The 12649-nt window shown below is 37.5% G+C and overlaps 1 protein-coding gene across 9 annotated transcripts in view; it reads right to left on the reverse strand.

Annotated features, from left to right (window-relative positions):
• LOC133619663 (protein unc-13 homolog B-like) overlaps nucleotides 1–12649 on the reverse strand; it is a 172137-nt gene that overhangs the window by 32876 nt on the left and 126612 nt on the right. For 5 of the 9 annotated variants that reach the window (XM_061980854.2, XM_061980851.2, XM_061980850.2 and 2 more), the window contains exons 27-31: nucleotides 7610–7736; nucleotides 7428–7524; nucleotides 3222–3365; nucleotides 3008–3085; nucleotides 940–1017 (exon numbers count right to left, since the gene is read on the reverse strand). In XM_061980854.2, the coding sequence (XP_061836838.2) occupies nucleotides 940–1017; nucleotides 3008–3085; nucleotides 3222–3365; nucleotides 7428–7524; nucleotides 7610–7736 (524 nt within the window). Of the gene's footprint in view, nucleotides 1–673; nucleotides 695–939; nucleotides 1018–3007; nucleotides 3086–3221; nucleotides 3366–7427; nucleotides 7525–7609; nucleotides 7737–12649 lie in introns of all 9 variants that reach the window. The other 4 variants (XM_072915346.1, XM_072915347.1, XM_072915348.1 and 1 more) reach the window with 1 other exon arrangement.

The raw sequence follows: 12649 nt of genomic DNA on the forward strand, positions 1-12649 counted from the left end.
TTTACTGTATTTTTTTTTACAGCATTTTTCTCTAAATGGAAAAAAAACTGTACTTTTTTTTACTGTAATAAACTGTGGTGTCGTTTTGGCATTTACAGTAATACACCAAAAAATCAAAAGGTAGCAATAGATTTCATGGTAGAATTGTGGAATTTACTGTGGTTTTTTTACAGCATTTTTCTCTAAATGAAAAAAAAAAAAACAGTACTTTTTTACTTTTTTTTTTAACTGTGGTGCCGTTTTGGCATTTACAGTACGGTAATACACCGTAAAATCTACAGTTGTTGATTCGCGTTGAAAAATAAACAAACAAACTGGCAGCTCAGGTGCCAACATTTCACTGTAAAATTGCAGTTTTTTTATTCACAGTAAAAAAAACTATGTAAATTTTACAGTAAAATTCCGCTGTTTTTTTACCATAAAAACAGCAGTACTGTTTTTTCATTTACAGTAATACACACAAACTTTTGAGGTGAAATTATTGCAATTGACCATATTTTTTTTTACATTTTAGTTTAAAAAAAATCTACTAATAAAATGCATTAAAAAAAATTATAATCATAGTATTCACTGTTAGATGTGGCCCACGGTGAAAAAGACTTTGACACCTCTGTTCTAGTCCGTAGAATGACAACTTTACATATTGACTAATACCTCACACTATAATACGTACCGATGCTTCCACTGTGGCAATCTAACACAAGCGAGAACATCCTTTAAAAATCCACCTGTTATATGCAGGCTGCTCACATGCATGCTAGTTAATAGGAACTAGTTATTGAGTTATGAATCCAATCAGCCTGAGCGCCATTTGTGTACATGACCCAAAAGCAAATGGCTCTCAGAAGGACATACAGTAGGTACAATATATCCATTGAGGATTGATAGAAAATAAAATGTACTGTTTAAAAAAATAAAAAAATGGATCTTTGACATTACCTGTTTGGCCCCCATGCACTCAAACATCTTCTCCAGCAGAATACGCAGCTGCTGCACATTATTCATCAGGACGCAGGGCTGTATGCAACACAAAAGTACACACAGTAAGACGTGATGATGAGTTTGCACAGGATTCATACATTAGTACCTCAATTTACGAGCTTAATTGGATCTGTCTGTATCTCAAATCACAGTCTGCCATTGAAATGAATTGAAACCAATAAAAGCACAACTCTAACATGTAACATGCCTTTTAAAAATAAAAAACACACTTTTAGAGAGTAGACTCCTACGGTATCTCCTTCAAGTTGCTTCTCTTTCAAACACACCATCAGCAGCTTTTCCATATTTTCATGGATAAATGTCCACGGGTTAGATATTATTCGCACGTACAACACTTAAGACCTTCAGTATATCAGTATGTGGAATTAAATGATGGAATGGATTAAGCAAAGCAATCAAACAATGTACTAATATGATCCACTTCAAGAAACTCTTCAAACTTAAAGTGTTTACAAAGTGCAAAGAAGAAGAAGCATGATAAACATTCTGAATTTATCTCATTTTCAAAATAATCTTACTCGTCTCACCATGGGAAATGCAACTTACTTCACCGAGTATTATTTATTTATTTTTATTGTGACTACTTATGGAGTATATTGTGAATAAATTGACAATAGGAAGCGAACAAAAGTTTTCGCAACTGTTATGTAAAAAGAAAAGGGGTAGGATTAAATAAGCTCTGCTTCTTCCTACTCCTTTTCGAACATGTTGAAAAGAGAAACTGGAAATTGTGATGTATCATGTAGTATGCGTGTACGTTCCAAATAAACTCAAACTCAACTCAATTTGAAATCAAACCTCGGAGGCACTGCGGAAATATTTATAAAACAATCTTGCCTTTTTTCATACTTCCTTTTTTCGCACTAAGCGTGACGTCAGCGGTTATCTCCATATATGGTAAAGGTTTACCCAAAGTGCTTTGCGAGAGTCCCCCATTGTAGTCCGACGCTGTAGTCAAAAAGCGCCTTCTTTTTCTTTATCCGCTTGTTGTGGGGCCGACTGGCTCGTACGTGCACATGCATCCTTTGCTGTTGCCATTTCTAATACAAAGTAGCGTACAGTTCTAACTAGAGATGTCCGATAATGGCTTTTTTGCCGATATCCGATATTGTCCAACTCTTAATTACAGATTCCGATATCAACCGATACCGATATATACAGTCGTGGAATTAACACATTATTATGCCTAATTTTGTTGTGATACCCCGCTGGATGCATTAAACAATGTAACAAGGTTTTCCAAAATAAATCAACTCAAGTTATGGAAAAAAATGCCAACATGGCACTGCCATATTTATTATTATTCTTTTTTTTAACATGCCTCAAAACAGCAGCCTGGAATTTGGGACATGCTCTCCCTGAGAGAGCATGAGGAGGTAGAGGGGGATGTATATTGTAGCGTCCCGGAAGAGTTAGTGCTGCAAGGGATTCTGGGTATTTGTTCTGTTGTGTTTATGTTGTGTTACGGTGCGGATGTTCTCCCGACATGTGTTTGTCATTCTTGTTTGGTGTGGGTTCACAGTGTGGCGCATATTTGTAACAGTGTTAAAGTTGTTTATACGGCCACCCTCAGTGTGACTTGTATGGCTGTTGACCAAGTATGCAGGCATTCACTTGTGTGTGTGAAAAGCCGTAGATATAATGTGACTGGGCACGCAAAGGCAGTGCCTTTAAGGTTTATTGGCGCTCTGTACTTCTCCCTACGTCCGTGTACACAGCGGCATTTTAAAAAAGTCATACATTTTACTTTTTGAAACCGATACCGATAATTTCCGATATCACATTTTAAAGCATTTATCGGCCGATAATATCGGCAGTCTGATATTATCGGACATCTCTACAAAGTAGCGTATCGTTCTAACTTATAGACGGTGTGGATGTGAAGGCACGTGAATAAGACCACCCACAAACAGCTCTTATCCCAAAATACTCTTAAGTAGAGTCACTCTTAAGGTGAGGTTCCAATGTGCATGTTTCAGAAGAAATTAGAAAGATGGCCACTTACAATTTTCTCCTTGTCGACATAAGAAGGAAAACTCTTGGTGAGGATGGCACTGTACTTTAAAAGAACTTTGGCAATAGTCTGGAAAGATAAAGCATAAGACACTTTTATGAGCATTAAAATGATACACTCAGTACAAATTCCAGACAATTACATTCAAACTGTTCATCTGCTAATATAATCCCTGGTATTGTCCCTCAATATGACGTCATGTTACCTTGGAGAAGCGGCGACTGTACTGTGCCATGACATTCGGGTCGGGACATTCCAGTTTCTTGATGATCTCAAAGCTCTGGTTGAGTTGGGTGAAGACGTCCACCACAGAGCACGAGAAGAGAGCGTGCTCGGAGGTTTGCTGGAACTGAAACACACGTGTGGAGGGATTGTAATGGCCTTACATTTTCACACCTCTTTTTGTTTGTAGGGGAAAATGGGGTTGGTTGTTACACTCATTAGATCAGAGAAATTGAATTACCTACAGTCGTGGTCAAAAGTTTACATACACTTGTAAAGAACATAATGTCATGGCTGTCTTGACTTTCCAATAATTTCTACAACTCATATTTTTTTTGTGATAGAGTGATTGGAGCACATACTTGTTGGTCACAAAAAAAACATTCATGAAGTTTGGTTCTTTTATGAATTTATTATGGGTCTACTGAAATGTGAGCAAATGTGCTGGGTCAAAAGTATACATACAGCAATGTTAATATTTGCTTACATGTCCCTTGGCAAGTTTCACTGCAATAAGGCACTTAAAGCTTCTGCTTGAATTTTTGACCACTCCTCTTGACAAAATCGGTGCAGTTCAGCTAAATGTGTTGGTTTTCTGACATTAACTTGTTTCTTCAGCATTGTCCACACGTTTAAGTCAGGACTTTGGGAAGGCCATTCTAAAACCTTAATTCTAGCCTGATTTAGCCATTCCTTTACCACTTTTGACGTGTGTTTGTGGTCATTGTCCTGTTGGAACACCCAACTGCGCCCAAGACCCAACCTCCGGGCTGATGATTTTAGGTTGTCCTGAAGAATTTGGAGGTAATCCTCCTTTTTCATTGTCCCATTTACTCTCTGTAAAGCACCAGTTCCATTGGCAGCAAAATAGGCCCAGAGCATAATACTACCACCACCATGCTTGACGGTAGGTTTGGTGTTCCTGGGATTAAAGGCCTCACCTTTTCTCCTCCAAACATATTGCTGGGTATTGTGGCCAAACAGCTCAATTTTTGTTTCATCTGACATCACATGGACAAAGACTAAGACCTTCTGGGGGAAGGTTCTGTGGTCAAAACCAAACTTCATGAATGTTGTGTGTAGGGATGTCGATAAATGCGTAATATCGAAAATTATCGGTATCGTTTTTTTTATTATCAGTATCGTTTTTTTTTTGGTTTTTTTTATTTATTTATTTATTTTTATTAAATCAACATAAAAAACACAAGATACACTTACAATTAGTGCACCAACCCAAAAAACCTCCCTCCCCCATTTACACTCATTCACACAAAAGGGTTGTTTCTTTCTGTTATTAATATTCTGGTTCCTACATTATATATCAATATATATCAATACAGTCTGCAAGGGATACAGTCCGTAAGCACACATGATTGTGCGTGCTGCTGGTCCACTAATAGTACTAACCTTTAACAGTTAATTTTACTCATTTTCATTCATTACTAGTTTCTATGTAACTGTTTTTATATTGTTTTACTTTCTTTTTTATTCAAGAAAATGTTTTTAATTTATTTATCTTATTTTATAAAAACATTTTTAAAGTACCTTATCTTCACCATACCTGGTTGTCCAAATTAGGCATAATAATGTGTTAATTCCACGACTGTATACATCTGTTGATATCGGTATCGGTAATTAAAGAGTTGGACAATATCGGAATATCGGATATCGGCAAAAAGCCATTATCGGACATCCCTAGTTTTGTGACAAAAAAAATATAGTTTTAATTTTCCTGAGGGAACTCTCCTGAAGAAGTACTATCTATCCATATGTGCTCCAATCACTATCTTTTGTTTCATCTGACCACAGAACTTTCCTCCAGAAGGTTTTATCTTTGTCCATGTGATGTCAGATGAAACAAAAATTGTGCTGTTTGGCCACAATACCCAGCAATATGTTTGGAGGAGAAAAGGTGAGGCCTTTAATCCCAGGAACACCAATCCTACCGTCAAGCATGGCGGTTAAGTCAAGTCAATTCAAGTCAACTTTATTTATATAGCACGTTTACAACCACTTTTAAATTGAACCAAAGTGCTTTACAGGTTAAAAAAGCATAGAGCAAAAAACAAAACAAAACAAACAAAGAACATAAACAATGAATGAGCTGAACAAGATAGTGCAAAAGCAATAAGTGGTGGTAGTATTATGCTCTGGGCCTGTTTTGCTGCCAATGGAACTGGTGCTGGTGGCCAAACATCTCAATTTTTGTTTCATCTGACCACAGAACTTTCCTCCAGAAGGTCTTATCTTTGTCCATGTGATCAGCAGCAAACTTTAGACGAGCCACGACTGTACATAGTCTTCTCCAGAGTAAGACAGCTGAACTTGTAGTGAGGGCTTTTTCTGTTTTTTTACGTTAAATTGGAAATAATCAGCGCTGCCGTATTTGTCTTCTGTTTTTTTGTACAACAGAACATTGTGACAACCAACCCCATAGTGTGGGGGTTGGTTGTGTCAGAGTGTCTTTAATAGTCAATAGCGTTTATATCATGGCAATTTAGAGTCAAGTAAAAAATGTGACAATCTCCTACTGCAGTGTTTTTCAACCTTTTTTTGAGCCAAGGCACATTTTTTGCGTTGAAAAAATGCGGAGGTACACCACCAGCAGAAATCATTAAAAAAACGAAACTCAGTTGACAGTAAAAAGTCGATGTCGCAATTGTTGGATATGACTTTAAACCATAACCAAGCATGCATCAATATACTGTAGCTCTTGTCTCAAAGTAGGTGTACTGTAGAGATGCGCGGATAGGCAATTATTTCATCCACAACCGCATCACAAAAGTCGTCAACCATCCGCCATCCACGCGAACCAACATTTTATCAAAACCACACCCACCCGCACCCGCCCAGTTTTATATATCTAATATAGACGATGCAAGGCATTAGTGAGGTTATAAAGCTTTTGCCTGTTAAAGAAAGGAGACTGATCCAATGCAGCAGAGACATTCAATGCGTGCCATGCTGTCACGGCCCAGACGCACACCAGTGCGCAATCATCTGGGAGCCGCGCTGAGCGCACCTCCAAGCGCGCTCGTCACTCAAACTGCTGCAGGCAGCTGCGTTCCATCTTCAATCAACACACCCGGCACTGATGAGAGGGACGACTACTTAAACAACCGCCACCAGAGATCCTCCTCCTGCCTCCCGACCATGCTTCCGCCCCTGGACAAACCCTGCCTGCCTCGCCCTTGTCTGACAGCACCGCTCCTCTCAACACGCACCTCCAACACTTACGGTAAAAGCCTCCAGTTAAATTCCACACATAGTCTGACACCCATTTCCTGTTTGGTTACATACACATCTAATATATATATATTTCCGAATTGGTTTAACCGCCACCCGCCTGAATCTATTTAAAATCTAATTTTTTTTAATTTCACCCGCCTGACCCGCGGATTATCCGCGGACTCCGCGGTTGTGTCCGCAAACCGCGCATCTCTAGTGTACTGTCACCACCTGTCACATCACGCCCTGACTTATTTGGACTTTTTTGCTGTTTTCCTGTGTGTAGTGTTTTAGTTCTTGTCTTGCACTCCTATTTTGGTGGCTTTTTCTCTTTTTTTGGTATTTTCCTGTAGCAGTTTCATGTCTTCCTTTGAGCGATATTTCCCGCATCTACTTTGTTTTAGCAATCAAGAATATTTTAGTTGTTTTTATCCTTCTTTGTGGGGACATTGTTGATGGCATGTCATGCTCGGATGTACATTGTGGACGACGTCTTTGCTCCACAGTAAGTCTTTGCTGTCGTCCAGCATTCTGTTTTTGTTTACTTTGTAGCCAGTTCAGTTTTAGTTTCGTTCTGCATAGCCTTCCCTAAGCTTCAATGCCTTTTCTTAGGGGCACTCGCCTTTTGTTTATTTTTTGTTTAAGCATTAAATACCTTTATAGTTCACGCTGCCTCCCGCTATTTCCGACATCTACAAAGTAATTATCTACCGGCTGCCACCTACTGATATGGAAGAGTATTACACGGTTACTCTGCCGAGCTCTAGACAGCACCGACACTCAACAACAACACATCATTTGCAGACTATAATTATTGGTTTGCAAAATATATTTTTTAACCCAAATAGGTGAAATTAGATAATCTCTCACGGCACACCAGACTGTATCTCACTGCACACTACCGCAGCACAGTGGTTGAAAAACACTGCCCTACTGTATCTTAAAATATCCACACTCTTACCCCATCTTTTTTGTCTCTCTCTAGGGCTCCGTGCATGAATTCCATGGACACGTCCTCGTTTTCATCCAACCACTGCAGCACAAACTGTAGATACCATCTACAAAGAGTAAAAACACAACTTTTACACCAAGTCTTACCAAAACTTTATATTGAGTGAATTCATCGTGTTAGTGGTGACTTACGATGGGTAGTCTGGAACAACGTCCTTAAAGCTTGGTAGCTCTTTGACATATTCGTTATAGAGCCACTTCACTTTGAAGTGCAAGTTCATGTAGTCGGTGCTCTTGCACAGTCGGTGTTTCTCATGTTCTGGATGGACAAAGACACAAACGTGTTTTTATTAGGGCTGTCAAATGATTAATCACCAATCACCTTTTGCAGCAATGTTTCAAATATGCCTATCACTGTATTTTACGAATAGAACAAAACAAATGACAGGACAACGTTGTATATATTTAACATATTGTATGTTTATGAACAGCTCTAAATAATAAAGCATTGAATACAAATCAAAACAAACAGTACAAACTAATAGTGGGATGCTCGGGTCTTTTTAGAGAGCAGGCTCTTTGAAGTCCCAAAACGGTGTGGCTTAACATAATCCATCAATTAATTAATTAATTAATTAGTACTAGATCAAGCAATAACTGAAGGAATTGTGTGTGAATGCTCCAATGCTGAAGTTGAACTTCAAAATGACTAATTGTTGAAGTAGAGCACACCATTTCTAAACAGGCTGAATATTTTGAATCAGATGAAAAATGTGGGAATTGTGGAACTTTGATGAATGTCCCATTGATTTCAATGGAAATTTCCCCCCCAAAATTGGGAATTTCGGGGTAAGCGGGAATTTTTTTGAAAATGGTAAAAAAAAACTTGAATGGTCTGAATGAGTTGAAATGGTTGGTGTTGGAATTTTTGAAATCGGTCGAGAAATGTTGAAGTAGTACCATGTTGAATTGAGAAATGGTATTTCGGAATTCCTGGAATTTCGGGAAAACTGGGAATTTTTCCAGTTCAAAAAATAACTCTGTTTTTTGTCCTAATTAAGAGGAATGTTTTGACGATGAAACGGTTAAAATGCGTAAAAAAATGTGGAAGGAGTAGTCGCTAGAAAAAAAGGGTGGAAATAGGGCTTTGGAAAACCAGGATTTCTGGAAAATCCTGGAATTTTTTTTGAACTTGGAAAAAAGAGTCATTTGAATTTCCAGAATGGTGGAATGTGTTGAAGGTAGATTGGTTTGAATCGGTTGAAAAATGTGGAAATGGTGAAAGTTAGAAAAATGGCCAATTCATTTTAAATGCGAAAAATGTCCCGGAAAACCTGGAATTCTGGGAAATCTGGGAATTTTTGGAATTTGCAAAGGGAAAGCCTGTGATTCCCGAATAGGCTGAACAGTTTGAAGTTGGAACGGTTTGAATCAGATGAAAAATGTGGGAATTGGGGAACTTTGAAGAATGTCCCATTGATTTCAATGGGAATTTCCCCCAAAATTGGGAATTTCGGGTAAAGTGGGATTTTTTTTGAAAATGGTAAAAAACTTGAATGGTCTGAATGAGGTGAAATGGTTGGTGTTGGAATTTTTCAAATCGGTCGAGAAATGTTGAAGTAGTAACATGTTGAATTGAGAAATGGTATTTCGGAATTCCTGGAATTCCGGGAAAACCGGGAATTTTTCCAGTTCAAAAAACAATTGTGTTTTTTGTCCTAATTAAGAGGAATGTTTTGACGATGAAACGGTTAAAATGCGTTAAAAAATGTGGAAGGAGTAGTCGCTAGAAAAAAGGGTGGAAATAGGGCTTTGGAAAACCAGGATTTCTGGAAAAGGTAGATTGGTTTGAATCGGTTGAAAAATGTGGAAATGGTGAAAGTTAGAAAAATGACCAATTCATTTTAAATGGGAAAAATGTCCCGGAAAACCTGGAATTCTGGGAAATCTGGGAATTTTTGGAATTTTCAAAGGGAAAGCCTGCGATTCCCGAATAAGCTGAACAGTTTGAAGTTGGAACGGTTTGAATCAGATGAAAAATGTGGGAATTGGGGAACTTTGAAGAATGTCCCATTGATTTCAATGGGAATTTCCCCCAAAATTGGGAATTTTGGGTAAAGTGGGAATTTTTTTGAAAATGGTAAAAAAAAACTTGAATGGTCTGAATGAGGTGAAATGGTTGGTGTTGGAATTTTTCAAATCGGTCGAGAAATGTTGAAGTAGTAACATGTTGAATTGAGAAATGGTATTTCGGAATTCCTGGAATTCCGGGAAAACCGGGAATTTTTCCAGTTCAAAAAAAAACTTTGTTTTTTGTCCTAATTAAGAGGAATGTTTTGACGATGAAACGGTTAAAATGCGTTAAAAATGTGGAAGGAGTAGTCGCTAGAAAAAAGGGTGGAAATAGGGCTTTGGAAAACCAGGATTTCTGGAAAATCCTGGAACTTCTTTTAACTTGGAAAAAAGGGTAGTTTGAATTTCCAGAATGGTGGAATGTGTTGAAGGTAGATTGGTTTGAATCGGTTGAAAAATGTGGAAATGGTGAAAGTTAGAAAAATGACCAATTCATTTTAAATGGGAAAAATGTCCCGGAAAACCTGGAATTCTGGGAAATCTGGGAATTTTTGGAATTTGCAAAGGGAAAGCCTGCGATTCCCGAATAAGCTGAACAGTTTGAAGTTGGAACGGTTTGAATCAGATGAAAAATGTGGGAATTGGGGAACTTTGAAGAATGTCCCATTGATTTCAATGGAAATTTGCCCTAAAATTGGGAATTTCAGGTAAAGCGGGAATTTTTTTGAAAATGGTATACATCTTGAATGGTCTGAATGAGTAGAAATGGTTGGTGTTGGAATTTTTCAAATCGGTCGAAAAATGTTGAAGTAGTACCATGTTGAATTGAGAAATGGTATTTCGGAATTCCTGGAATTCCGGAAAAAACGGGAATTTTTCCAGTTCAAAAAACAATTGTGTTTTTTGTCCTAATTAAGAGGAATGTTTTGACGATGAAACGGTTAAAAATGCGTTAAAAAATGTGGAAGGAGTAGTCGCTAGAAAAATGGGTGTAAATAGGGCTTTGGAAAACCAGGATTTCTGGAAAATCCTGGAACTTCTTTGAACTTGGAAAAAAGGGTAGTTTGAAATTCCAGAATGGTGGATTGTGTTGAAGGTGGGATGGTTTGAATCGGTTGAAAAATGTGGAAATGGTGAAAGTTAGAAAAATGGCCAATTCATTTTAAATGGGAAAAATGTCCCGGAAAACCTGGAATTCTGGGAAATCTGGGAATTTTTGGAATTTGTAAAGGGAAAGCCCGTGATTCCCGAATAGGCTGAACAGTTTGAAGTTGGAACGGTTTGAATCAGATGAAAAATGTGGGAATTGGGGTACTTTGAAGAATGTCCCATTGTGGTATAATGGTATAAATCTTGAATGGTCTGAATGAGTAGAAATGGTTGGTGTTGGAATTTTTCAAATCGGTCGAGAAATGTTGAAGTAGTAACATGTTGAATTGAGAAATGGTATTTCGGAATTCCTGGAATTCCGGGAAAACCGGGAATGTTTCCAGTTCAAAAAAGAACTTCGTTTTTTGTCCTAATTAAGAGGAATATTTTGACGATGAAACGGTTAAAATGCGTAAAAAAATGTGGAAGGAGTAGTCGCTAGAAAAAAGGGTGGAAATAGGGCTTTGGAAAACCAGGATTTCTGGAAAATCCTGGAATTTTTTTGAACTTGGAAAAAAGGGTCATTTGAATTTCCAGAATGGTGGAATGTGTTGAAGGTGGAATGGTTTGAAAAATGTGGAAATGGTGAAAGTTAGAAAAATTACCAATTAATTTTAAATGGTAAAAATGTCCCGGAAAACCTGGAATTCTGGGAAATCTGGGAATTTGTAAAGGGAAAGCCCGCGATCCCCGAATAGGCTGAACAGTTTGAAGTTGGAACAGTTTGAATCAGATGAAAAATGTGGGAATTGGGGAACTTTGAAGAATGTCCCATTGATTTCAATGGGAATTTATAAAAAAAAATTGAAATTTCGGGTAAAGCGGGAATTTTTTAGAAAATGATAAAAAACTTGAATGGTCTAAATGAGTTGAAATGTTGAAGTTTTAATTGTTATTACATTATTGTGAGGTTTTGTATTAGTATTCCTAAAAATCCGATATAGCGGCTCCCTGACACATTTTTTTTTCTTCAAAATTTGGCCCCCCAGGTCAAAATAATTAGGGATGTCCGATAATGGCTTTTTTGCCGATATCCGATATTGTCCAACTCTTAATTACCGATACCGATATATACAGTTGTGGAATCAACACATTATTATGCTTAAATTAGACAACCAGGTATGGTGAAGATAAGGTCCTTTTTCAAAAAATTTATAAAATAAAATAAGATAAATAAATTAAAAACATTTTCTTGAATAAAAAAGAAAGTAAAACAATATAAAAACAGTTACATAGAAACTAGTAATGAATGAAAATGAGTAAAATTAACTGTTAAAGGTTAGTACTATTAGTGGACCAATCATGTGTGCTTACGGACTGTATCCCTTGCAGACTGTATTGATATATATTGATATATAATGTAGGAACCACAATATTAATAACAGAAAGAAACAACCCTTTTGTGTGAATGAGTGTAAATGGGGGGGGGGGGGGGGGGGTTGGGTTGGTGCACTAATTGTAAGTGTATCTTGTCTTTTTTATGTTGATTTAATTTAAAAAAAAACAAAAAAACAAACAAACAAAAAAACGATACCGATAATACAAAAACCGATACCGATAATTTTCGATATTACATTTTAAAGCATTTATCGGCCGATAAATGTCCTTTGGGATGTGGTGCTGCTGGGCCAGGTAACAAAAAAGCGCAAAGACACTCCGAGGAAACGTGATAAGGCTTGAAAATGCCTGCAGAAATAAATGCTTTCTTCCATTCTTCATTGTTGTTATATCTTGTCTAGCGGTGAACTTTTTCTTTGCTCATTGGTGTCCTCATCTTAGTCCCATCATTCAGATTACTTCTTACACAAGGAGTGCCAAACGGGTGTCATGGTAACCAAGCCAGTAGGTTAGTTGTTAGAATAATGATGTATATATTATCACACAACTTTTATGCTTAAGGGCCGTTGCTATAGTTATTATCAATTGTGCCGAAGTGGTATTCTTCTTTGTCTGTGCAAAGCTGGCAGTCCAAAAGATTGCAAGCCAGTCTGGTATCAGTGTTTGTGTCCA

The sequence above is a fragment of the Nerophis lumbriciformis genome, linkage group LG20 (genome assembly GCF_033978685.3).
Source record: "Nerophis lumbriciformis linkage group LG20, RoL_Nlum_v2.1, whole genome shotgun sequence".
Classification (NCBI taxonomy): domain Eukaryota; kingdom Metazoa; phylum Chordata; class Actinopteri; order Syngnathiformes; family Syngnathidae; genus Nerophis; species Nerophis lumbriciformis.